This window comes from Tursiops truncatus, chromosome 3, assembly GCF_011762595.2.
Source record: "Tursiops truncatus isolate mTurTru1 chromosome 3, mTurTru1.mat.Y, whole genome shotgun sequence".
Taxonomy (NCBI): Eukaryota; Metazoa; Chordata; class Mammalia; order Artiodactyla; family Delphinidae; genus Tursiops; species Tursiops truncatus.
In genome coordinates, this window is record NC_047036.1 from 62541763 (window position 1) to 62569718 (window position 27956).

The window sequence follows — 27956 nt, forward strand, 5'->3', positions numbered from 1 at the left end:
GCATTATGGAAACTCTTTAGGAGTCTCACCCATAATAATACTAAAGATCATCCCCCAGCCCCCAGTCTGCTCACTTCTCTCACATGAGAAATGATAGGAATACCAGTAATGCCTGACATGGAATTTGGGTCTTGGGATCTTTTTAAACAAGCATAATTAGTATCCCCTGTATTCTGGCAATGTTGTGTCCATGCTTCATGGTCCCTTCTCTAGATACGTTTTTAGCATCCTGGGCTATCACAGTCCTAAAGTCTGGAGGTTATACAGTTCCTGACTCTAAGTGCAATCATAATTGTTCTCTTTCATTTTCTAAAGTGAGCTCACCCATGGATGAGGTGCTAGCTTCCTTGAAGCGTGGTAGTTTTCATCTGAGAAAGGTTGAACAGCGAACTCTGCCTCCTTTTCCTGATGAAGATGATAATAATATCTTGGCACAAATAAGGAAGGGGGTAAAATTGAAGAAGGTACAGAAGGAAGTCTTGAGAGAATCCTTCACGCTTCTGCCCGACACGGACCCTCTAACACGGAGCATCCATGAAGCTCTTAGAAGAATCAAAGAAGCATCCCCTGAGTCAGAGGATGACGAGGAGGCTTTGCCTTGCACAGACTGGGAAAACTAACAAGTAAATGGTCTTACTTTTCTTCAGTAGTGTTCCAGTAATACAGCTTTTGTATTGGATGATGAGGTCTGTTATACGTCATTGAATCTGAGGTTCATTATTTATTATACAGCTCAGTTATAGCCTGGATCATAACTTCAGGTTTTACTTCTGTAGTTTCTGGAAACATAACAAAAAAAGTACAGAGATGTTCCTGTGTAAATGCTGTGTTTTTCTATATCCTGCTCATTAACAATTTCTTTAGTACAAGCTATATCCCAAGTAAAAAGGATAGTCTTATTCTAGTAAAGTGACAGTCTTATTCTAGCTTTAAAAAAACAGAAAAGGTTTTTTCTAACTTAGGTATTTCAGTTGCAAACTGTTATGCGTATTGAATTTTGATGTTTTGTTAGCTGCCCACAAGGGAATCTAGAAAAGTCATTGCATTGTCGGATTATTTAGCTTTCTAAGCCTTTTTATCATTTAGGGCTTATTGTAATTACTGCATTGTCTAGATAAAATGGCAGCCGACATAATATACATACCTTATTGAGTACCCTGTGGGAATTGGTACACATTGGGCATTCTCCCAAGGTAATACAGAGCTGTCCCCCACTACGCTTTAATAAGCTAATTTATATAGTTATGTGGCACAAATTATGCTAAATACATAGAATTGGTAAAGATAACACATGCTATAAATCAAATAGTATATCAAATTGCTGAGGACCATAACTGAAATATTATTTGTGCAAAATATAAAGTATGCAAATATATTCTATTAATCATTATGCTCTCTTGATGGAATATGTTTCTGTGGGCTTTACAAAAGGGGGAAGTAGGTGGGAGTAGGTAAAGGAAGAATCACTGTGCCTGATCTTTAGAACTACCAGGGAGAGCTGACTAAAAATGCATATTCATGGCCTTCACTCCCAGAGATTCTGAAAGAGTAGAACTGATATATATGTAGGCATAAAGACTTACTACAAAAAGGTAAAACAAAACCCAGAAACTGTGTCATTAGTTTTTAAAATATTGATTAAATGTTGGAAGATACTATTTTGGATATATCAAAATATTACTAAAAGCAGTTTTTACCCTTTTGGGCATGGGTCCATCAGGAAAATGTGCCAATTCCACACTCCCCAACTCCACCCCTCCCCACCAGTATCTGCACTGTAGCTTAACAAAAAGCATGAAGAATCTTGATAAGTGGTTGGGTGTTAACTTTAATGTGCTCTAACCAACATTTGATAGTAACACTGTCTGCCATGGCCATGGGTCTTGGGACTGTTGGCACCCTTTTTTCCTGTTAGTTGTAGAGGCCTTAATTATCGGTCACTTATTGTTTTTGGATCCCCAAATAATTTCAAACTATTTGTGCTTGTACATATGTACGCCATGCTTTGTAGAGGAATGTAAATGTGTCCACTCAAGTGTGTGAGTGTGTCTAGAGACTCGGGTGTGCCTGACTGGGAATCTTTCCCACACTGGATGACTGTAGATTGTGTCCCACTTCACAGTGCTTGCTACCTCTTGCCTTGTCCCCTTCAGCATGTAGCTTCTCAGTAAGCCCCTAAACCTATGCCAGAAGCTACCATGTTGGCACTGATTAGGTAATCCCAGTGCTGGACCTTCACATAAGCATGCATTTCGTATATTCAAGTAGCTGGGATGTTACTTATAGCTTTTGGCTACTAATTTAACCTTATGGCAGGTGTTTAAGAATATGTCCATAATGAATACCACTCTGAAAATCACCTAAAACCTTCCCTTTTTTTGGCTGATTGTTCATGGCTGGTGTATGTAGTATAATGTTGAGAGGAACAATGAAATACTGCCAGAAAATGCATGAACTGGGATAGTGGCAAAGTCACTAAAGACTAAATGTGTCCCACACCAGAAGCAAACCACAGACTAGCTGTGATCCCTACCAGTTGAGCAGCCATTGATAAAGAGCTATATATCACTGCCTGTGTGTGGTCTTAGGGAGTCTTTTTTTTTTTTTTTAAATATTTTAATTTATTTATTTATTTGGCTGTGCTGGGTCTTAGTTGCAGCATGTGGGATCTTTTTAGCTGCGGCATGCAGGCTCTTAGTTGTGGTGTGCGGGATCTAGTTCCCTGACCAGGGGTTGAGCCCGGGCCCCCTGCACTGGGAGCGTGGAGTCTTAACCACTGAACCACCAGGGAAGTCCCTAGGAAGTCATTTTTAAAGGCTCTGAACTTTTAGACACTTTTCTACAGATGGCTAAAAAGGCTGTAATTTGTATTTCCTATTAATTGGTTTCTTTCTTATAGATTCAAAATAATTAATTACATACTTGGTTTTGAAGAACTAATTTCTTAAAACTTCATGAAATAAAAACTGAAGGTCCTGGACATGTTCAGCTTCATCCTCCTCTAAAAACTCATCTCAGACCTAGCCATAGGTAATAGTATCTTTGAAGGGGTTTTCTAAACATAAGGGAATATATATAATTGTATAGACTTTTTATTATTTCTAACTTGTTTCCTGTGGGGTCCTTCTTAAACTCATGAGTAACCATAATGATGGTGTCCAATAGAAATATAATGTGAGCCACATTAAAAAAGTTAAAAGTGATGGGTGAAATTGATTCTAGTAATATTTTACTAAATGATATATCCAAGAGTATCTTGTCAATATCTTTACCTTTTTTTTGGGCACTGAGTCTTCAAAATCCAGTGAGTATTTTACACTTACTAGTAGCACCACCTCAGTTTGGATGCCAAGTATTCATTGGTTACATTGAATAGTCATACCAAAACAACCAAGTTGTGCTTAATGGAAAAGTATTTTTTAGAGAGTTTTAGATTTTAATTTAAGTCAAATTCAAATCACTTTCTCAGTCACGCTAGACATATTTCAAGTCCTCAAAAGCCACATGTCAGCTCTTACCTGACAAGTAGGCCATATATATGTTTCTCCTGTGCTGTGGGTCAGCGCATGGATCTCAGACACAACTATTTTGAATTTTACAAAGTCCTGGTAAAGTCATCCATTTAAAGACAGTACTAGCTCTGTGCTCTAAATCTCAATTATAATGACAACTCTCTGGTGTATTTTAAACTTGCCATTTGATAGTTCTTATTATACTGACAGTTTTTGAGGCAAAGGTTTTAGATTGTATTTATCTTTTTAGTGTATAGTTTTGACATAAAATGTTAAGAGTAAAAGGAAGAAAAGTGAAAGTGAATCTAACATACAACCTTTTTAAAAAACTCTTTTTCCCAGCTTTATTGAGAATAATTGGCATACATCACTGTATAAGGTTAAGGCGTACAGCATGATGGTTTGATTTACATATATTGTGAAATGATTACCACAGTAGGTTCAGCCAACATCCATCTTAAAGAAAGAAAAAGGAGAGAAAATAAAAAATATTCTCCTGTGACGAGAACTCTTTAGGATTTACTCTCTTAGCTACTTTCCTATATATCACATAGTAGTGTTAACTATAGTCATCTTGACATACGATCTTTTAACAGTGATCAAAATCCGTGTTCAAATTTTGTTTTTTACTTTTTTTTTAAGAATACAAACATATCCTTTTGTAAGATGTTTTTTATACATCATCTATATACAAAGGTCATTTGAAAGAAAAAACCATCAGTGTTCATACTGGATCTTGTGAAAGGTGTGAGGGAATATATATACATACTGTCTTTAATAGGCTGTTCTTTTTAACATACAGTATTACTTTGTTTGTAAACAGGTGACTCAACAGAATGAAAAAAATACCTACAGTTGAACATCGGCTCTTACAAAATTGTAAACATGTGGTCCCACAATTGGATTCCATTAGATCCAAAGTGTATTGGCTCAGTGGTGTGAAAAAGGAAGCACAATTGGCAAGTTATCACTTTTCCAGTCATTCCAACAGATGGTGGTTAACATGAGTTTTAGATGTGCAATGTTCCTGACTGCAACGGAGAAAAGGCCTTGTGAAGATTCCTGTTTTTTAAGCACCTTCCCCACCTGTCTACCCATTTACCTCCTTGTAGTGGCCAGTAAAGCTAGGAGTCGCTATGAGTTGGAAGAACACTGGGTTGACAGATCTACTGTGAGCTGCGTTGAGATTGCTTTGAAATCCATCGTTCAGTGCACTGAATAGTCATCTGCCCAAAATACAGAGCTTCTTCCATATCAGCTTGAATAGTGTGACATTCTGAAAAAGAAGTTAATCATGATAGCTATAGGGCAGGAATTGGAAGAAATCAGATGGAAATGCACTGATAATTCCCACATTACTCATCTACAAAGGAATTTTCATAAAGATGTTCCACAACATCTGAAAAGATACATAACCATGGAGATACACCTATAAATGTGTTTACCACAATGTGATACATTTAACATGACCTATTTTTAGAAGCCCACACACTTACAATTTGTAAGGTTTCAGAGTAAAAATTTCCATGCTTTTAAATAGCCCTTCATAACTGTGAATTTATAATAGTTTGAATTTTATGTGCAGCATTGTTTATGAGAAGCAATACTTTGTAATTTGATATTTCAAATTATTTTTGGTTGAACTATTGCTTGATTACTATAACTCAACATGACTTTCCTATTGAGAATCAAAAATCAGGATTCAATAGTAGGGATGCAGATCTTAAGTCTTTTTTAACATGCACCATTTGTTTTTATTTTTATGCTCCACAATGGGAAAAAAAAAACGTGCTCTACAAATGTACAGAAAGTAGATGGGCAGAAAAGCCTCTTTGGCTGGTATTTCACTATCTTCACATGCTTGGAGTTGAATTTTGGGAGAGAGGCTTTGTTATCGTCACTAAATTCTTAAACACATGTATGTAGCTCTAGGTGCTGATTTTGCTGTAATGGAGTCCTGAAGAATGCGTGGAGCCGATACGAATTCTCAGCAGGACTGTTGTGGGCTTGAATGAAGGTAGATATGTTGGACCCAGTTTACAGTACTCTGTAGAGTGTAATTCTGTGTAAGACAGGTCTTGGCCATTATATGAATGGCTGACATACCAAAATGAACTTTCTTTCTTATGAGGCAATTCTCTGGCCTAGACCCAGAAAGCAGTCCTGAAGTAAAAGCCCTCAGATGTATCTGAATTAGTGATCCTGAAGGACAAAAATGCTCACACCTTTGTTACTTGAAAATGTTATTTCCTTTAAAATAATTATGGAGAAAATTTTCTGGCAACAGGTTATATAAAACAAAATCTGCTTAAATACTGACTATGTTTATTGATGAGAATAGGAGCATTTTCACAATATATTGGCTTTATTCTAGCATCATTCTTACACCTTGTCTGAGAATATTAGAAATACAGATCTAATATAAAATTAATCTCAATCCCCTGATTACAGTGGGGATGGGTTGTAGATTTTTGTAACACACCTTCAGCAACGCATTGAAACATGCCTTTTAACCTAAAGAATGATTGATTTGATTGATATATTTGAAAAAAATTTTTAAAGCAAATTTGCAAATCTTAAATCATGTATCTATTTTATGCCTTTGGATGCTTGTTCATAACAGTTTTTTCAGTTTTGTTTCATTTATTGACATTTAGAAAAATACAGGAGGATCTTATGTCATTATTGACAGCAGAAGCACTGGAACCTTAATATGTCTAGAGGAAATTGCTACCCACTTAGTGTTATAGCTGGGATTCCATTAAGAGACAATGCTCACTTTTAAAAGGGTCCTATAATCTGTTTTCCTGAGCCATGTTGTAATAAGTCTCTAGCAAAGAATGCAGGGTGTTCAGATCTGCATGAGTCCTTCAGGAGTGTATCCATAGCTGGAAGCATACCCCACCACAGCACTCCTTGAAGGTTGTCCTCACACTTGTAGAGCCTCATTAGCAACCCCTGTGCTCATTCTCTGGTAGCAACTTTCTCTCCAACACATCCACTTCCCTTCCTCCGGATTCAGGTTCCTCCTTCCACAAAATTACATGTTACTATAGGTCATCAACCTTTGGAGTTCTCACAAATATTAGAATTTCAGATAACTACAGTCCATGTGTCCAGTTGAATCCAATGTTAATTAAAAAGCAGTTTTAGAGCCCAACAAAAATTATACAAGCATGGTTTCCTTCTTATCCTTGCCCCTAATAAAATGAGCATCTTTGTCCTTAGTATAAAATTTGTATATATTGTTATGATGGTACTTATATATGATCATGTTTCCAGTTCCAAATTTGCCTGTACTACTTATATGGCTTAAAATACTTGACAGTTATATTTCTGTTAATGTATCATTTCTGTATCAAGAATCTACAAACAGCTGCTTGCTTATGCTGAATCAATTTAGCAGTTAATTTACCAGTCTAGTCTCAACTGCAGTATACTTAAAATAGGGAAACAAGTAGATGATGACTTGGATGTTTGGTGGTTAATGTTACTGCTCACTTGAATGTCAATTTTGAATATTTCTTCTACTAATACAACTAAAATTATGTATATATAATCAATGTGGCCTGTATAGAAAAGGTATTCCTAATGATTTAAAATCCTGGTGGTACTGTAGGGTAGCAGTATGAGGAAGAAATACCTGGCTAAAGAGGAATTTTAAAAGATGAGAATTGCTCACTTCGTGTATATTTTATAGGTTTATTGAGTTTGTGAGCAGTATAAAAACAATCATTCTTTAGTTCTTCATTGTGGAACTGAAACGTTTCTATAAAATGCACAGCTGTAACAGTTCATCAGGTGTAGTATTTCCACAGTGAGGATATGGGGGCTTTTCTCATTATGCGAACCCACAGAATATTTTCTACTCTATATCATGGGGGTCGGGGAGCCTTGTTTCTACAAAGCTGAACTATGTAGCAATATTTGTTAACATGTGGCATGACGTCTCTATGTCATAAAATGTGATGTGTTAGATACTTTGGCCATAGCAGACACTAAGAATTAAAACTCTTGTATCAGTGGGACAAAAATCAATGGGCAGTACCCTCTCTGTTTGGAATGGGACCAGTATACAATTAATACAATTTAAATTTATACATTCCTTAAGACTCCATTTTTAAATTGCGTTCATTGCGTGTGTGCATAAGGAAAGCTTTTCTTTCACTAAATACAAGCTTGTTTTTTTAACCTTTATAATTTAATTATTATGTACGTAACATCAGATACCAACGTGTAAATTGCTAATGGGTCCCTAAAGGCCTTATCAGGGAGTTGAAATTTCATATACTTATACCAGGTTATTTGTAAAAAGTCTTTTTGAACAGCTGTAAAACATTTAAAAACTGTGGCAGATGCATTGTTAACATGCATCCATTTGATAGTGAAAGCAGAAACCTGAACAAGTTTTACCTAATTCTTGCACTGAATTTAAATAATATAAAATGTGCATTTTAAATAGATTTTATTTCCCATTTATTGCTTAGCATAGAAGAACAACTATGCTTAGAGGATTGACCACAAGATTGATTTTTAGATGGAAGAGAGGTAAGAAAGTAGAAGCACCTTACTATTGGAGCATGTTGCATTCATTTAGTGCTACTGAACAATTCAGTAGTTAGTTCTGAACTTTGCTGCAAAGTGCTCTTTATTTAAAGCACATTAAAGTCTCTGCTTAATTGCTTTGTAAAATGAAGCAGTGGTATTTTTTATCCTATAAATATAGTCTAATTTAAAAGTTTTTCCTACAAAATTAGTTTCTATTGCTGCCTAAACTATCATCTATGTAAAGGATTTTTAAAGGCAAGAGGGAGTCTGGATTCCGTGTGTGTGTGTGTGTCTGTCTGTCTGTCTGTTGTAAATGTTTGCCCATTGAAATATTTCAAAGATATGGTCATTCTAAAATTTTCTGTTTTACCCACAGTAAATGTACCGCTTGGTATTTGAGGGACTTAATTGATGGAAATCCAAATTCATGTGTCTCGCCCCTTCTCCAAACACATGTATTATGCCACTGTAAGGTGCATGTACAGAAAATACTTCTGAGGCTGATATATGAAATATTTTATCAATGTTATCTTATACTGAATCTCAAAGCAGTCATTTGTTTTGAGGATTAAGAGAAAGTTTTGGGTTTTTTGGTCAGGTATGACTAAGAGAGGCTCCAATTGGTGAGTTAAGGGAAGTCTGTGGTAAGTGATTTGAGATGTATACTAAAGGTGTGGGTGTTGGTTAAAGAGTTCAATTTTAACAAGGGATTTTTTTTTTTTAATTTGCATGTTCTGTGGTTAACTATCAAAGAGTGCAACAGGTTATTCCAGCTTTTCCCAGTACTAATTATATTGGTTTTAAGAATTCTTCATAATCACAAGATGACATTTTCCCTTCATTGGTGACCAAAGAAGGGTGCACAGTACAACCCATGCAAGTGACTTCTGACTTTTTCGACTTGGACAGAATCCCCACTGTTCCACTGAATTTCTTATTGTACTATATGTCTTGCAAAGTGTGAAACCATAATGTATAATTTATGAAAAATCGAAGGCTACAGATCCTTTTGCATGAATAAAAGCCCATTAGGGCGAATGAAACTGGTATGTTCTTTTAGCCTTTCTGGTTAAATGAAAATTTTAATGGCAAACCAACTCACCACTTACTAGCTTTGTGCAATATTAAGCAAAACACTAGCACACTGTGCTTGGCTTTTCAGGATGGCTTTAACACCATTACACTAAATGGACAGTGTGCAGAATGTAAGTGACAACTCCTGCAAATTTTACAGTACTTAAATATGCTCAGTTAACATTCTAAAGTATTAAAAGTACAAAGAAAAAAAACTAAGCAAGCATTTAGAGCAATACTATGAACTCTCCAATAATGGTTTTGACTGTTGCCTTTTGCTCTTTAGTGCAACTTTCTGCATTGTAATTATTGTATCGCTTTGTATTTCATGTTTTTTACACTCACGACTTCAAAGTACTTGTACACTAAGTATTGCAATCACCTTTCTCTTCTTGTACATGCAATATAACAACATACAGTTTTGGTGCTTAACAATATTCCTTTTTCTTTAATAAAAGATATTTATTGAGTTAAGCTCATTTTGTTTGTTTAAAATAGCAATGGTGGTATATAATGTCACTTCATTTCTAATAAGAAGGAGCATAGCAAGTTGTGCATTTGTTACCACATGATGAACAGGATTCAGACTCTCCACCCCTGTACTTCTGCCTCTTCCCGACCACTGTTTGTAACAAAATATGGTTTAGAAATGTTGACCTCCAAAGTTGGAGGGTCCTTAAATGCCTTTCATTTTAGCAGTCAATTTGTGATCCTCTAAATTGGGGGAGATTAAGGGAGACATTTCTCCCAAGGAAGGGCCTTACTTCCATGTATTCCCTCCATAAATATATCTGAAACTAAACAGAGGGCTTTGATTACTAGATAGTTTTTCTGTGAGAGTTTAGAGAATGGACTTAATAGAAGTGCTTTAGCTAAACTGATAGACTCACCTTCTGCCTCAAAACGAATTAGTTAGTTAACACATTAATTCAGCTCTCAACACAGTACATCCTAGTCCACCCTTGTGAAAATCATGCTGTGGCTGGTTTGGAATGGGCTTACTGGGTGACTTACCAAGACAGGCGACAGCCTCCCCTGGAAATCTAGGCCCTGTGGAATTCCTTAGTCCTTTGTGATTCTGTCGTTCATCCTGACCTTGCTGAGTTCTGTAAACTGGTTGAAACTTCATTTCTTTGTTACAGGAAGCTGTGTGGGAGAGGTTTAAAATTCTTTGGTGCAAACCCACCAACATACCGTCTATTTCTGACAGTTACTGAAGTTTAAGCACATTTCCCAAGCGCTCTGTCCCAGTGCCAAGTGGATACCTTTCCCACAGCGACCCACAGCTTTGTTGCTCACCAGAGACTTAGTTCTTCCTCACTGCTAACATTTTCTCCAGAGCTCTCTACTAATAATCTTGCTTGTTCACAAGAGCTCACCAGTTTTGTGCTCTCGCTATTCTCTGAACTCAACTATTTGTCAGCTTAACCTCTAACAGACCGCTGACCCGTTAATTCTTCTGCAGAGTTCAAGCGGGCCCATCCTCTAATCACAGTCACTTCCTACTTCCCCTCATTCCTGCCTCTTCCACCTGCTTTTCCAGTTGCTGTGGAGGACTTCATATACTCAGGCCATTAAGCATCTTTCTTCCCTGTCACCAATTCCAATGGCCAGGCCTTGCTGTAGAGTCCTGGGCTTCCTGGCTCCATTGCTGGTTAAGGAAATCGTGCACCAATGCCACAAGGCTTTCTGTGGGCCAACTTTGGTCTCCTAAGTCTACCTCTAGTATCTACATTTTCATGCTCAGCTCATGCCTTTCCACCTGCACATGTTTCTAAAATGCTGTTCTTATCTCATCATAATCTAAATTCCATCAGGTATGTTCATTTGGAAAGCACATAGGCAGTAGGTGTCTGGCCCTCCTTGTGTGTCAACATTCTTAATCAGAACATTGAAAGGAAAACAAGACATGAAAGGAAGAATCACAGAATCCGATTTAATCTTCACAATTCATATGAGGCACAAGAAAAGGGTTAGATAGTAAACGTGTCTGGGGTGACTACTGGTTTGGCAGGCTTTGCTTTAAACACTACCCTGCCCAATTATCTCCCACAGCATCTTCAACTTCCTCTTAACCCTAACCCTGTTAAGATGCAAGTGGTGCTCAGTGTTCACTTCAGATGGTCTGGAGAAGAGCACTTCATTCTAGGCTAAAACTAGGCCTGAGTCTCCTGTGTTGAGATGTGCTAGAGAAACACTTGATCACTAAACATTTTCAAGAAGAATAAAAACAGAGTTTCAAAGACATCAAGATGTGACTTCAAATAATATTCAAATAAAGTCAGTCCAAAAAAAGCTATTAAGTTCAAATCTCTTCAGAGGCAACTTATTTTAAGACATGAATGAGTTATATAGCAGATTCCTTTGAAGTGCTTTAGGTGTAACATAGTGCTATTATGCTCTGTGGCTTTAGGAACTTTGTTCCCCAGAACATAGTTCCTGCAAGGAGAGTCATGGGGACATATATATCCCCACATAAAAACTCCTAGACCATTATTTGTCTCACTTCCAGTGATGTCTGAGAGTTGCAGATGCTGGGATGTTCTCTTGGCCTCAGCAACTTATCTGTATTCATGTGCTTCTAGAGCTAGAAAATTCCCGGTGACTGCAGCCAGTTTGAATTGTTTCAACCCTGAATAAATGTCTTAGTCTATCTCTGTGGTTATCTGGAGGCCTTTTATATTGAAATATTTAAAAGTCCTTTTATCAAGTTATAGCAGGCCTATGAGTATGATGATATTGGTTTTTGAGGAAAAGCCTTAAGCAACTAAAGCCACTGGCCAATTTTTGTCAGAATAGTTTACCACCAAGAACAATTAAAAAGTTACTCATCCTCAAGGGCACTGAACTTCCTCCACCAACAGATGTTTTGTGTAATTGAAGATGATAGATTGGCAAACTTCAAAGAAACCTTAGCTTGTTTGTAACCATTTTCCAATGGAAAGAAAAGGAAGTCTTGCAGGAATCAGTCACAGTTATTCCTAAAACTTCTTAATGAAAGATTTAGAATAAGAAGCACTACTCTGAATTATTTTGCAGATATTCTACAGTGTGTAAATATCTATTTATGCTAGAACAGTAAATTCACATTATTGACTTGGGAGAGGAGTGACATGAGGGAAAGTAGCCAACGTGGGCATTTTGCAATATAATCTTATTCAAAATTACATTATGCAAAAGCCACACTATGGCTCTATGGTGGAAGTAGTCCAGTTGGCAAAAACATCCTATAAATGTTTTAGGCCAAAATGATCTTTTTCATGCTTAAAGATCCTAAACCTCTGGAATCTTCTTTAAGTAAAAGTTCAAGTGTTCCAGTGGCTCAAATCTCAATTTAAAAATTCTCTGGTCTTACCTACAGGCCACTTTGTGACCCACCTCTTGTCAGAAATAGGATGGCCTACCCCGGCAAGTGTGTGGGTCAGGGCCAAGTTTTTGAAACAGAAGGTTAACTCTTCCAACAACCATCAGAAGATTCAACAATAAATTCACTGTGACCCAGAACTTGCTGAAAGGTTTTTACATTTCAGTTATGAGTTTCTCTAATGTTATCTAAGCTTTGGTATTGCATTAAGGTGAATCATGAGAAGGTAACACGTAGAATATTATCTCCCGAACTCCAGCAATTCTTTCACTGCACTATATATGTAAGCAATATTTCTAGACTTTCTTCATAACCCTTTTCTCAATCTTCTTAGTCTCACCTTTCCCCATGGTTCTAAATGACATTTGTGTCGTAATGATTCCCGATTTTATCTGGCCTGTACCTCTTCTCAGAACACTGGATCTGTATGTATGCAACTGCCCCGTGATCTCTTCATTAGGATGCAATTTCAAGTATAACATGTCCAAAATGGTTCCCTTCCTATTCTATTAAAACCTGGACCCAATCCTTCTCAGTTTTATCTTTTCTTTCTTTCTTTCTTCTTCTTCTTTTTTTTTTTTTTTAATCAGTTCTGGAATTCAGAACCTGGAAGTTATCCTTGCTGCCCTTCTCACCCTCATCCTCCGTATCCAACGAGTCCTATCAACCCTAACTTTTACATCTGGCATACATCCACTGCTTTCTCTGTCCCTAACCCCTACACTGGTCCAGACCACATTCATCTCTCAAGTAGGGTACTGCAGTAGCCTCCTAACTGATCTTTCACTGCCACTCTTTGTCTCCTTCCAACTAATCCTCCACTCAAAAGTGGTGAGATCATGTCTCTCCACTGCATAAGACCCTCCGGTTACTTTCCATTGCACTTAGAATAAAATCCCAAATCTCCTTCCTATGGACTATAAGGCTGAATGTGATTTGGCCCTTCCTATCAGCCTCATGGCTTACTGAGCTCTAGCATTGTGTATAATCTCTCTCTTACCTTAGGGCCTATGCACAAACTGTCCTCTTTCTAGAATTGTTCCTTGTTTTAGTATGACCAACTTTGTTGTGTACCTCAAAAAGTTCATATGTTGAAGTCCTGACCCTCAGTATGTGTCCTTTTTTGGAGATAGGGACTTTACAGAGGTAATCAAGTTAAAATAAGGTCATTAGGGTGGGCCGTATTCCACTATGACTGGTATGTTTATTAAGTGGGGGAATTTGGATATAGACATGTATAGATGGAACATGATGGGAAGAGACATAAAGAAAATATGGTCACCCAATGACCCAGTTGAAATGTGTGTATCCTTGAATCAGAAGACATATGCAAGAATGCTTAAGGCAGCATTCTTCCTAATAGCCAAAAACTAAACAACCCAAGGGTCTATCAGCTGATGAACGGACAATTGTGGTATATCCCTAAAATGTGGTATAGTCAGACAATGGAGTACTATAGAATAAAAATGAATACAGCTACACAAAATAATCTGGATGAATTTCACTGACATAAAGTCGAGCAAAAAGCAAAAATATCTAATACATGATTCCAGTCAAAGTTTTTAAAAAATACGCAAAACTAAACTATAGTATTTAGGATATTATTTAGGTGGTAAAACTAACAGAAAGAAAAAAAAAAGATGATTGGCACGAAAGTCATGATAATGGAACATTTGGGGAGACCAGAGCTTCATGACCAGAAAGGAGCATACAGGGGGCTTCTGTGGGGCTAAGCTTTTCTTTCCTGACCAGGGTAGTGGTGAGATGGGGGTTCGCTTTATAATAATTCACTAAGCTGTGTGTTTATGTTTTTGTATTTTTCTGATTATGTATTACATTTCCAATAAAAAGCTTTTTAAAAACCCTAGAGTTCTTTCATTAGCATTGTAGAAATTGCTTCTAGAATTCAGTTGCCAAAAACTTTTTTCTCTGAAAAATAATGTGCATGCTTGCTCTACAAAACAATGAGAACCGTATAATCTAACATTTCACTTTTTAAAATTAGTTGACAGTAAATCAGAGCCAAATTTAGTGCTCCAGTGGAAAAACCAGCTCATCTCAGACTTCCGGTCTACACAGCTTCTTTTAATTGGCTGTGTGTGTGCATGTGTGTGTGTTTTAAACTCTCTCTCCAGGTGTTTTCATATTGTAAGTTTCCTCTGGGGAAGTAGGTGGGAAAATCTTTAGAAGTTTCATCAGATAGAAGAAAAAGATTTTGCAACAGAGCATGGCATAGTGGTGAAGAGCAAGGACTCTTGTGAATTTGGACATATTACTGTCTGTGCTTCAGTTTTGTGTTCCAAAGAGAGAGACAAATAATGATACCAACTTCATATGGTGGTTGTACGGGTTAAATGAGGGCACAGAAGAGTGCCTGGCACATATATGAATGTTAGCTATTATTACTCGGAAGATCTGATACCAAAATCCTTCACAAAGAACTGCAAAGATCTGAGTAACTTAGAAGCAAGGACATCTGAGAGTAGGATAGATGCTCCTGGATAATTTGAAAAAGCAGCAATAACCATATACATTTCTTTCTTCAGTAGAACATAATTTCACTTACATGACACAAAATATTATGTAACAGGCAACATTTTAAATTAACAACAAAAATCCTTACCTTCATGTTTACTCTTTGTAGAAAGAACTGGGTGTAGCTGAAAAAGTCAGAATTTCTATTTTCTGACCTTCTGTGGAAAGGCAGACCTAAAGAATCAAAATATAATCCGAAGTTATAAAGAATGCCAACATACTTCCAGTTAAATATGGTGGCTTGAAACATGCCTTAATTGATACTCCCTCCTAAAGCCCTAACATGACAGTAAAGGAATAAAGAACAAAAGAGGAGAAAATTATGGACAAAAAATGTGCAGGCTTTGAAAGATGTATGGGAGATAAACGGCTTAAGCGAGTGGAGGGAGCTGACCTGAGAGCTTGCAGTGAGACACTTGAGGAGCCGGCCGGGTCCTGAGGGGTCTGGCAGCGCTGGGGGGCACTGTGTTCTGTGAAAGGTGGGGCGAGGTATCAGGTGAAAAGAAGGAGAATGGTGGGAGTCTCAAACAGAAGCAAGAAACCTTCCCTCCCCCCACCTTCCAGACCTTCCTTTCCCACAGCAAGAGTCTAGAAGTTCATTCCCTGGAAAAAGTGAGCCAGAGAAGATCTAGACTCAAATAGCAGTCCAAGAGGAGGGCAGAGGTAATGCTGAACACTGTAGGATCGAGTTACAATCTACCTTCAGAATCACAAGGCCCCTGGCTGCCTCCTGCTTGGTTTTGACATGGCTCTCAGCGAGGCATCTGTCCCCACCCCCCCTCCGAGGAGTCTGGAAGATCCCTTTCCGGAGAAACTAAATCACCCCAGACAAAAGACCAGCACACGGTAATATTTGGGTGTGAGGAGAGATGGAGATTTACCAAATGACAAAGCTGGCCTCCCACCCAATCAACCTACCCCCAAAGCCACCAGTCCACCAGCTCCACCCTCGTGGTCCCCTAGAGCTCCCAGGGTCTCCCTGTAGAATATGAACAGACTACTTTGAGTCACAGACATTTTCGGAAAGTCCCCACACAACAGAGATCAAAACAAACAAGGTAACTCAGAAAACAGACAATTCAGGAAGTAGTAGGAAAAATTAAAATTAATTTTGCCAGAAAAGTAAGGCAAAATACTACATCCATGAAACAAGAATGTGTTGCAATAAAAAGGAATCATCTGAGAACAAGGGATGACACTGAGAAAAACTCTGACAGCTGACATTACACATGCAATACAAGGTTTAAAAGATAGGCAAGGAACTCTTAGAGCTGAATAAACAGCTAAGGAGATAGAAAAGATAGAGGATCAATTCAACTAAGCTAATATCTGATTAATGCCAGAAAGAAGGGAGAAATAGAGGGGAGAAAATTATTAAAGAAACCATACGATAAACTTACTGCTTTGTTTGCCACAATGTGAGTTGGATTTTCTTCCGTGTGCAGTAGAAGGATTCTCAGATGGTCCTCCAAGGAGCATTCCAGGAAGATGAGGACTCAGAAATGCTCCCCGGAATGGACGACATAGAGGTTACTGGTTACCTTGGAGAGACACTTTTGGCAGAGCAGTGTGGGCAGAAGCCAGAGTGGAGAAGTCTGAAGAACAAATGGAAAGATAAGAAATGGAGATAATTCATGAGCCCACAATTCTTTCAGTTTTTCAGTGAAGAGGGGAGAAATCAACTGATAGCTCTAAGGATTAAGGGCGGATTCTTTTTTTAAAGGTAAGAGACACTAGAACATGCTTGTGTGCTGATAAAAAAAAAAAAAAGTAAATAGAAAGTAAAAGTGACTTGAAATAGCAATTGTATTCCTGTCTCTTAGGTAAACAAAAGACTACATTTATAATTAATAAATCAATAGAAAATGGAGAAGAAAATTAATTCTGTACTTCAGGTGGCCCAAACACCTTTGACCTCAATGATGGGAATGATTTAAATTCAAAGGATTAGAGGAGGTGGGGAGAATATGTTTTTTTGGTTGTTTTTTTCTTTCAAGTACCCATCTCAATTCTCCATGATTGTACGTAGATTATATAATCTATTCTGGTCATTAACGAACTTTCTAGAGAAAGTTTCAGCTCTTCGCCCGCAGTTTTTCAATGATTTCTTGTGTCCCTACTACACTGGTTTGATTAGACCATTAAGGTCAGTACCTTTATTATCCACTTGCTCAACAAGGAATTCAGCGCTGACAAATGGCCTTGTGGATGCACAGGTGTTGGCAGTGTTAGGGAGTCTGTCCCTCACGGTGCTCAGTGGAGGGACGCACTGGGTACAGGGTTAGACCCGCCCATCCACGGTGCCCACACACGAAAGGTGTGTCCCGCAGCCACGGCACAGCATGGCCCTCAGGACAAGACAGAGTGACCCAGAAAACACCACCACGGGGAAGGGTGGGCCCCAGCACTGCCGACACCTCCAGGACGTGCCGTCGCTTGGTGATCCAGGAGCCCCCTCACAGAAGCAGGGGCCGCCGGTGTTGCTTCTTCAGCTTGGGGTGATTCCAACAATCCGAAGTCTTCTTCCAGAAGTTACTGTCCTAGTCATTCTACCAAACTCTACAACAGACCTTCTGGGGAGTCTGCGGGAAGAGCAGAACATGTTACCAGCACACCGGCCAACCAAAGGGCCAAGGGCACTGCTAAATTACACAGCTATCATCTTGGTCTCCCCTGCACCAGCACCAGCTGGCAGGTGCCATCCATATACCCCTGGGAAGCAACATCACGACCCCCAAGGGGACGTCTCGGCCCCGTGAAACCCAGGCGCCGTGGGGTCAGATGCAAGAGGAGGAGGTTGGGGACAGTGCTGAGACCTGGCCCTGCCAAACTGTAGTTTGGAAATTAAAGCCATATTAGACTGGGGGGTGGTGGAGCTTCCAGGAGGCCTAATTTACTCCCTGGTAGCGGCTGCTTCACGGCAGAATCTGACTCAACTTCAACCAAGAATCTGCTGTGATGAATGTTCTCTCTGTATGAAATATCTGCTATTTCAACAGCCATCAAGGGGAAATATATGAAGAGTAAAAGGGGCAGCAACGAACAAGAAGCACTTCCCAGTCACAGAGGATGCTTCTACCCAAGAAATAATTTTATTCTATTTTTGCAAATGCAAATAAGAATGGAAATTTAACATGGTCATTTCCACCATGGAGCAGGCTTTTGTAATTGCTGCCAAGTTCTACAAGAATCATAAATGCCTCACATTCATGCCCGTGCTGAGGTTGGACCCTTACGTTTCCTCGCAGTAGGGCTGGAACTGGGAATCTGCTGCTTTTCTCTCAGCTAGAATCCAACCATTTTACAGCTTTCATTAAAAAAAAATAAAACATTTTTAAAAATTTTTAAAAATAAAGGTGCAGCAGGCTAATTAAGCCTGGATTTAGGATGTGGCTAGAGACTTGGGGTTGTACTTTTTCAATAAGTGATGAGCCAGTGTATTAAAGGGGAGAGACTCCCGGAGAGCAGTGATTTTTAGTCCTGCTGGTGCTTTGTGTTCTTAGGCCACTCACTTACCCTCTCTGGGCCTCAGCTTCCTCCTTTGGGAAGCTGGACAGGAGAATCTCTGAGGCTCCTTCCAAATCTCACATCCTGTGATTCTACAAGTTGGTGCAACTAAAATCGGTCGCCCATGTGGCCTAAAAGGAAGACTATGCCCTACAGCTTTCTAGTTTTTCTGAATAGACATTCATAAAGTAGAATGGAATCCGCCCCTGAGTAGACCCGTAAATACCACCTCGGGCAGAGTGAAGGAAGAAATCGGTATGCAGGAGCCTGACTTGCTGCAAAGACAGGAAGCTGCCCACCACCATGTACCTGCCTTTGTTTGTGGAGCAACATACCTTGCTTAGCTTCCAAGGCAGTTCTTTGTTCTGGGCTCTACCTGAAATCAGAAGATAAATTATTTTCCTACAAATTCATACATGCTGCCCAGAAGCTAAAGGGCTTTCCAGAATGTTTAAGAAATATTTTGGGTTTGTCATTCCTTTTTTGATATCATGGCCCCTCAAAACTTTATCCGCTGCCCATTATGTATTTTCTTCAAGCCTCAGATTGGTCAAGAGCTTACAAAAAAATTTCCCCTGATAACTTTGAGAAACAATTTACATAAGTTGTATTCATTTAAAGTACACATTTTGATGAGCTCTGACAGTTGCATCCACCTGTGAAACTACCGCCACAATCAAAATACAGAACATTTCCCTCCACAAAAAGGTCCCTTGTACCTTTTGCAGACCACAGGCAAGCACTGACCTGCCTTGTGTAACTGTAATAGATTAGTTTGCATTGTCCAGAATTTTACATAACCAGAATGTACAGTATGCCGTCTTGTGTCTGGCTTCCTTCATTCAGCATAATGAGATTCATTTATGTTATTGCATGTATCATTTTGTTCCTTTTGATTGCTCAATAGTAATCCATTGTATGGATGTACAACATTTTGTTTATTCTTTCATCTATTAATGGGCATTTGAGTTGTTTCCAGTTTGTGGTTTGGGGGAATAAAGCTTCCTGTACAAGTCTTCGTGCAGACATGTTTTTATTTCTCTTGAGTAAGTAGCTAGGAGTAGAATGGCTGGATCATATGGTAGGTCCATGTTTAAAGAAAGGTCTTAATTTTTTGAGACAATAAATGACTTGCAGGCCCACCTTTGCCCTCAGATGATAGAAATCTTAGAGTTTCTTTCGAAGCAATGATTCTTAACCCTGTCCTCTTAATGTATTGAATATTCTAGAGATGGAAGAAGAGGTTGGAAGGAGTTATAGGCCATTTCCCTCATTTGCAGAGGAGGAAACGGGGGCCTGGGGAGATGAGGAGCCTGTCAAAAGCAGAGTTGCAGGTCACACGTGTGTGAAGAACACTGAATGGCAAACAAGTGTGTGGAATTGTGTGCAATTGTTCATGGAAGGAAATGTCAGGAAGAACTGCATAGTCCTAAGATGTGGCTCATATTGTCAGAGTCTGAAAAGATCCAGTCATCATTTATAGTGGATGACATACCTTTTGTTTTTTTTTAACATCTTTATTGGAGTATAATTGCTTTACAATGGTGTGTTAGTTTCTGCTGTATAACAAAGTGAATCAGTTATACATATACATATGTTCCCATATCTCTTCCCTCTTGCGTCTCCCTCCCACCCACCATATCCCACCCCTCTAGGTGGTCACAAAGCACAGAGCTGATCTCCCTGTGCTATGTGGCTGCTTCCCACTAGCTATCTATTTTACGTTTCGTAGTGTATATATGTCCATGCCACTCTCTCACTTCGTCCCAGCTTACCCTTCCCCCTCCCTGTATCCTCAAGTCCATTCTCTAGTAGGTCTGCGTCTTTATTCCCGAGGTTCCTTAAAAAACTAAAAATAGAACTACCATACGACCTAGCAATCCCACTACTGGGCATATACCCTGAGAAAACCATAATTCAAAAAGAGTCATGTACCAAAATGTTCACTGCAGCTCTATTTACAATAGCCAGGACATGGAAGCAACCTAAGTGTCCATCAACAGATGAATGGATGACATACCTTTTCTACCTAGAATCTGGTGGGGAAAAAGATTGTTTTTAGCATGAGCTTCTGACCAAACCCTAGAAGCCCCTGGGACTTAACAGATGTGCAGAGAAGGCCACTTCTCCCACGCCAGCACTGCCCACCAAAGGGCTGGGCCCTGCTGAATTGGAGCAAATCAACACCTCTATGGGCACAATTTTACACCTTTGCCAGATGCAAAACCACTAGTAATGAACTTTGCTTGAATTCATTCAAGGGGAATCCAGTGTGGAAATATTTTTTCTCTTTTTCATTCTTGTTTGCAATAAAAATGGAATAAAACCATTAACTGACCACGTCTCTTTCTTAATCCAAAACATAAGGCTAACAAAATTCTAATTTAAAAAATCAGTTCATGTCTGCTTTCTGTTGTCACTTGGAGGGATATTTGTAAAATCATCTTTAGCAGTAACAACAAATCATTTTAGATGAGACGCCACTGGATGTATACCATTTTAAGTATTGTAATCAGGTAGATCAGAAAGTGCCTATTTCATGGGAAAAAAACATGTCATTTGCAAGTACTTGACCATAACCCAACAACAAATAAAATTACTTTCATTCCTCCCAGAAAAAAACTTTGAGAAGAGAATTTGTGATATGAAAAGAATATATTGGTCAAGTCTTTCTTGCTATGACTGTTTTTCTTGATACACAAAGTGAAAAGAATTGGAATGAAATTCAAAAAATTCTTTGACCCAAATAATAAAGAGGGAGAAATAACAGCTTATTGAAAAGTGTTATCTTTACCACATTTACAAATTTGTGAGTTTTCTCAAAGGGAGCCTAGGCTCTGCAAAGAAAACAAAAGCCCCCATCATCACGTAGCTGGTTTCAGAGCTGGAAGATTAAGTTGATTCTCAAAAGCATTTCTAAGGTTTTCATGCTGCTCCATGCTGCGTGTTTTTAAGGAATTCTACATATCCTGGCTCTGGAGAGCTGCTGCCAGCTCCCAGTCTGCAACAAAAACTGTCTCAGTGTTTAGACAAGGCAGAACCAAAATCTTCATTTTGAAATCTGTGGATCCCAGCAAGGCTGAAGTGGAAGGAGTTCTTCACTAGAGAACATGTCTGGGGAAAGGCTAAGAAGGTTCTCTAGGTGGAGGAATGAGGGGGTGTCATCACCTTTGTTACTACTGACCCCTCATTTGACCCCGACTCCAGCAAACCCAACCCCGGGACTCTTTCCAGGGGGATGAGACAGGAACAGGAGTGCTCTGTAGTAAGAGTACTAAGCTTCCAGAACCCCAAGGCCTGATTTTCCAAAAACCTGTCCCCGAGGCTCCTCTAAGTCCACATGAATGAGTCTATCCGGCACAAGTGGGAAGCTGGATTTGGAGTGTTGTTCAGTCACTGCATGTAACTTCCTTGTATGCATTTCCCCCGTTATGTATAAAGTAGGCATCTCAGGAATCACAGCATTAGATGGGAGCTGAGAATACTGTATGGATTCTTAGCTTTGTTTTTTCACTCCAAAGTTACAGCACAGTCTTGTGATCAGATGATAAAATCAGGCAACAGAAAGGACTGAATGAGTCACGGTCAGCAATTTAGGAATCTTCCTGAGGACCCTGCCCTGGAGACTCTAGCAATAGCCACCAAGCTCCAACCTTGTTACAGCCTCTTAAGTGAGCAGTCACTCCATTTTTTAGATTATCTTTCTGCCTCTTTTTCTCTCATTGTTGAGGTTGGCAAAGAAAAACATGCCTCTTAGAGAAAAAAAGGAGTCAAGCCCATCTGAGTTCAAACTAGATTCCACTCTTTGCTAGTTATATGGCGTTGGGTGACCACTGGTTTCCTGGGGTCCCTGGGTGCTACTCTGTGAAGCAGAGCCACTATGCCCTTCCCAGGGCTGTTTTAAGGACCAAATGACCTGACATGTCCAGGGCCCAATACACACTCTGTGGTTAATAAAAGTTCTTACTCTCCTCCCCTGAAGCTATTGCTCTTTCAAACAGAATGCAATTAAAACCAGAATTATAGGTTTGAGACATCTTGGTTTGACAATCAAATCATTAGCCAAAAGGAGAGTTTGGACCTTGTTTCTCTTTGTTGGGGTCCAAGCTGGTATTTAGCAGGCATTGGCTGAGGAAGCAGGCTACATTAAGTCCTGTGATGAGCCTTATTCAAAGGAGAGTTTCATCCAACTTTCAGTTCATGTGGCTAAGCGCCATCTAAGTTGGGAGAATTAAAGCAATGGTGATTGGTGACTGCATTCTAACCTGGCATACGTGGCTTAAAGGTTAACTTAGTAGCCAGTGGAGGAAAAGGAGAATTACATGGTGCATCCTCCCCAGGGGCCAATCTTTGGCAGGACTCTTGGGGAAAAATTTTGTCTTGACAAAGTCTCTTTCAATCATTCAGTCTTCACCTTGGAGGAAAGCCTTGTATCCTCCTCACTGGTGATGGTAAAAGTAGATCCTGACACCTAAAACAGATGTGATCGTCCAAAAGATGTGACAAATGAAAGCATGCCCACAGTTATGAACCTAGCACAGTACATATGCTATTATTTATTTTTGTTGAGTTCTTCCTCATGATAGTTCAACAGTCAGAGCAAGAAGCTTGTTATCAGCTCTGACATGAGATATGGAGAAAAAAAATTTATGTCAATGACATAAGATTACTGGCCACTATTCTAACCAATGTGCCATGACAGATAAGCAGAGCTAACAGACAAAAGAGGAAAGCTAATTTTATCACTTCACTGGGGTTACCTTGTTTTCTTTTCTTTTTATCACTTCACTGGGGTTACCTTGTTTTCAAGCAATCACATGTTTAAGTTTTGCTATTGTTAATATATGGGTTGACTATAGAGAAAAAAGATTCTCTGAATTATTCAACAGAATGAACTTTGCAACTAATAAATGAAGACAGTTACTAACATAGACCAATGGCTAGCCTTAGACGTACAGGTTAAAAAAACCCTGCAAAATTATGATGACATATCCTTTATTTTTTTGTAGCTATTCTAATTCTTGCCAAACTCAAAAAAACATTTGAAGTAGCTTACTATAAAAATATTACCGGGACTTCCCTGGTGGTGCAGTGGTTAAGAATCAGCCTGCCAATGCAGGGGACACAGGTTCCACCCATGGTCTGGGAAGACCCCACATACCGCGGAGCAACTAACCCCATGCACCACAACTACTGAGCCTGCGATCTAGAGCCCATGAGCCACAACTACTGAGTCTACACGCTGCAACTACTGAAGCCCGCATGCCTAGAGTCCATGCTCTGCAACAAGAGAAGCCACCGCAATGAGAAGGCTGCGCACCACAACGAAGAGTAGCCCCTGTTTGCCAAAACTAGAGAAAAGCCTGTGCAGCAATGAAGACCCAACGCAGCCTCCCCCCTCCAAAAAAAATATATACATATACCTATATATATGAGTACCATCAGGCCAGTATAACAAAATCAAACTACTGAGCAAAAAAACAGGAACAGGAACAAATAAATAAGGGCCAAAAGGAAGAAAAAAACCTAGAATTCTAAGAACACCTATCTGAGGAACCCTACAGCAATTAAGCCCAAAATCTGGTCTTGAGCTTCCTAGCAGCCAGGGTGATAAGGGAATAATGGATGTATGTAGTTGTCAATGCCTAGAAATAAGAAGCACAGGTCAAAAGAACAAATTTTTTTAGTCTTAATCTCTGAAAATAATTTGTGAGCGCTCTTTTCTTAAAAGGGGAATTGGGTAAGATAGTGAAAAAAAAAGGTCCTGACAGCTCCTTGGCATAACATGTAAAAATGCTCTCCGTGTACATGAACTACGATCTACCTTGCAGGAACACTATGGAAATAAGTAAGGCTTCACCATTTTAACACAAATTAGGCCCTCATAGTCGGAATCCCGGCATCCTCAGGCAACCAGAATGTGGCCTTGAGTTTGGACATGAGGAAGGTCATTTCCTGGATAATAAGGAGAAGAGATGTCACAAAGAATTTGTTTGAATCCATGAACTCTCCTGGAGCTGGATCCTATTGATTTAGTATAAAATTAAATGAGAGCTATCAATTGGATTATCTGGTGTCACCTGCTAGTTCTTCTCTAGTTTATTCTGGACCTTTCCTCATGGGCTCTTTTCTAATTCCATTTTCTCTGCACACCCTTTTACATGTCAGGGCTTTCCAGGGCTCCGGTCCTGTAATCCTCACCCTCTGTTTGATTTCATCTACTCATGGCTTCACCAATAGCCTGTTTTCTGGTAACTTTCAAATTCATTTCTTCAGCCTACACTTCTCTCCCAAGCTTCAGATCCATGAGGCTTCTGGAGAAGTACCTCAAACTCACCAGATCCAAACGGAATTTATCTTTCTTCAAACCCAATCTGGAAACCTAGAAGTCCTCGACAGTTACCAAGTCCTGCAATGTCTACTGCTAGTAGATACATTTTCCCAGGCCACAACTAGAGTGTGCAAAGAATATAATTTTGTTCTAAAATACATTCTGCATAGCAGCAGAAATTGTTTTTGTCAATTCAACATAAACTCAGCCAATCAGAGTTTCCCTTCTACCACCTCCTCCCTGCAGTTACAATTAAGTTTCACTTCGTATCAAGCGCCTGGGGGGACTTGGAGAGTATGGGTCCTTGCTCTTTATCCACTTTTGTTGATGCTGCATTTGCTTACATGGCTGGTTCCCTCTGGCCCTCGTCACTGGCATGTTTCTGTACCAGCATCCACTGAGATGTCCATCTGGTCATTGGTGCCAGATCCACACAGGTGACCCTCTGTCCCGATACACTGGCTCCTTTGCCAGTGGCTTCTGTGCCTGCTAGAGAGGGTGAGGCAGGGGAACTTCTCAGCTGCTTCCCTATGCCACCCTGGACCCCCAGGAAACTTCCAGGCAAAACTTGGAAACTGGGGCAGAGCTGTCTTCTGCACTTTGATCCTCCATCCTCTCTGGGGACTCATTTATTTGTCCCCCAAACTCTCATCTCAGGCAGTGTTGGCAGGAGGGGCAGTGCTCGGGGCTCCTTCTTGGTGATACTTGCCGCCCTCTCATTGTCTTGTTTCCCTTCCATTCCTCTTCCTTGACATGAGGAGGGAGGGTCTTTTTAAAAAAAAACCTCATTTGAGGGGAGAAATTCAAAAGTAGGGACTTGCCCCTCTCATTACTACAGTAACAACCCAATCCTGAGGGCCAGGGAAGAGGATGTTTTTGCTGTTGCCTGAATTGCTGAGAGTGCAGGGGAGGGAAAGGAACAATAAATGTCAGGAAAGAAAGAGAAACTAAAAATTTCAAAATATCACCCCAACACATATCTCTTGAACATCTCATATTTAGTTCAGCTGTTTTTGCATCACTTCCTTTTTTTTTTTTTTTGTCTCTTACCTGGATTGCTACAATTGGAAACAAACAAAAAAGCCACCCTGACCCTGAATCTGGTCTTGCAGAACCTTTCTTTAACCCATTCTTTTCCCCAGCTTCATTGACATGTAACATTGCGTGAGTTTAAGGTGTACAACGTGATGATTGGATACATGTATATGTTGTGAAATGATCACCAGGATAGGTTAGTTAACACCTCCATCACCTCACATAGTCTTGAATTCATTCTTGATACTGTGGCCAGAGTGACTTACTTTTTCTAAAATGTAAATCCAGTCCTACTACTTCCCTCCCCTGAGGTTTCAGTGGCTTTCCACTCCCTTTAGGAAGAGTCAGAACTGCCGAGAACACAAGACAAGGTCCCATCTGGAATCTGTCCACCATTGTCCGCTCTGATGCTCCAAGCTAAGCCACTGGGCATTAAACTGAATTTGAGCACGTCTCTGTTCTTGCGATGAGCCTTTCTCCTCGGCTCTCCATCCGTTCACCTGATCTTCAAAGTGGACTGCTATTCATCTTTTACATTCAAATGCCACCTCCTCAATGACACTGACTATCTCCCCTCTCTGTATATTCCCCAGAAGGTATGACTCCTTTCATGATAAGGTTAATGTCTTATGGTACTTATTGGCTAACATACATGCTTCTTCCTTCACTACAGTATAAGCTTCTTGAGGGTAGGGACTCTGTCTTATCATCTTTGTATTTCCAGGGCCCAGCACAGTCCCTTGTGACATTGCAGGTGCTCAAAAAATCTTTCACTGAATGAACAGCCAAATATGGCAGGGGATGGACCAGAAGCAAAGCCACCCCACCATTAAGGTGACAAAAGGCTCCTGGCATAAGAGGGAGACAGTAGCTGGATACACCACAGTTTAAGCATCTCCTTTCCTTTTTAAACTTATGTCCTTCTTCCCCAATTTGAAGGCTATAAAGCACAGCATTTTGGGTTTTAAACCGTCCTACACACCCTTGGGGGTCCTCCAGGCATCCCCAGACGGTGGCCCTGTACAGTGGTTGGTGGACCAAGTCACTAAGCAAAGGTAAACATTTACACTAAGCATCTTCTCTTTTCTAAGACAGTAAGCGTGTTCAGTCACGCAGCACATTTACTGAGTGATGACTACATCCAAAGCATGTTGATGGTTGCTGCGTGTAGTGTAATTTAGAAAGATTTTCATCAAGATCAGTTAAAAATTTTTTGGAGTTTTAGTTTTTAGGAAAAGTTATTTATCCAGAGTTCATTCTGACTCCCCGGGGACAGGAGAGGGACTATGGAACATTTGACTTGATTAACTGAGTATTAATCAATCTTGAATATCCCTAATACTTGAAGAAGTAGCATCAAGGTCAGAAAGAAGGGGATAGAACAAAAAGTAAGAAAAAAATATGGAAATGCTTAAATAAACTATCATCCATCCACAAAATGTAATAGTCTGAAGAAGCTAAAAAGCATGAGGTAGGTCTATGTGTACCAACTTGCACAGATCTTCCCAAGAAATTAGGTAAAAAACAGCAAATTTATAACAAGACATACCATTTGATGAAATTTATGTACTCCCTCCCCTCCAAACAACTAGTTATTTCTATAAGCACATATATGTTGTATATAAATGCATATAAAAATGCTGGAGGGACATACATGGAATAGATTACACTAGTAATTTCTAGGGCTGGAACTGAAAGATCAAGGGTGACATTTGCTTTATCTGTACTTTTAAAGACATTTGAAAAAGGAAAGCATATATGAACCACTTGCATAATTAAAATGAAAATAAAGGGTTTTTTTTTTTCTAAAGAAGGAGAGAAGCAGGGAGATAAGCATTCAAAGACATAATACCTTTGTGAAATGGAAAACGAACGATTTTTCTCATTAAGTGATAGATTGTTAAATATCGTGAGTTGATAAATTTTTGTACCTGCCTTCTTACAAAAGGTCTGCCGTTCATAGTTCAGACACGATGGAGTGGGAAGGGAACACGATTAGCGGGCAGAGCACCTGTGTTCTACTCTTCCTTCTGCCTCTTACTTGGCCCAT

At 39.5% G+C, this 27956-nt stretch overlaps 1 protein-coding gene and 1 long non-coding RNA gene across 6 annotated transcripts in view; one reads left to right on the top strand and one right to left on the bottom strand.

The window, feature by feature from the left end:
• JMY (junction mediating and regulatory protein, p53 cofactor) overlaps positions 1-9608 on the top strand; it is a 74204-nt gene extending 64596 nt beyond the window's left edge. For both annotated transcript variants that reach the window (XM_019929781.3, XM_019929782.3), the window contains exons 10-11: positions 316-623; positions 4336-9608. In XM_019929781.3, coding sequence (XP_019785340.2) covers positions 316-620 — 305 coding nt within the window. In that variant the 3' untranslated portion in view covers positions 621-623; positions 4336-9608. The remainder of the gene's footprint in view (positions 1-315; positions 624-4335) is intronic.
• LOC109549102 (uncharacterized) lies at positions 619-27693 on the bottom strand. 4 transcript variants are annotated; one of them, XR_012330739.1, is made up of 9 exons: positions 25216-27693; positions 18876-24495; positions 17188-17615; positions 16434-16628; positions 15428-15503; positions 15122-15207; positions 10149-10280; positions 4615-4788; positions 619-779 (listed from the first exon to the last, which is right to left on the bottom strand). It is a non-coding gene; the product is annotated as an uncharacterized lncRNA (long non-coding RNA). The 4 variants fall into 4 exon arrangements; XR_012330740.1 differs by adding an exon at positions 3830-3968 and having other exon boundaries at positions 18876-27692; XR_002175299.3 differs by having other exon boundaries at positions 18876-27689.
• Positions 27694-27956: the final 263 nt, after the last annotated feature.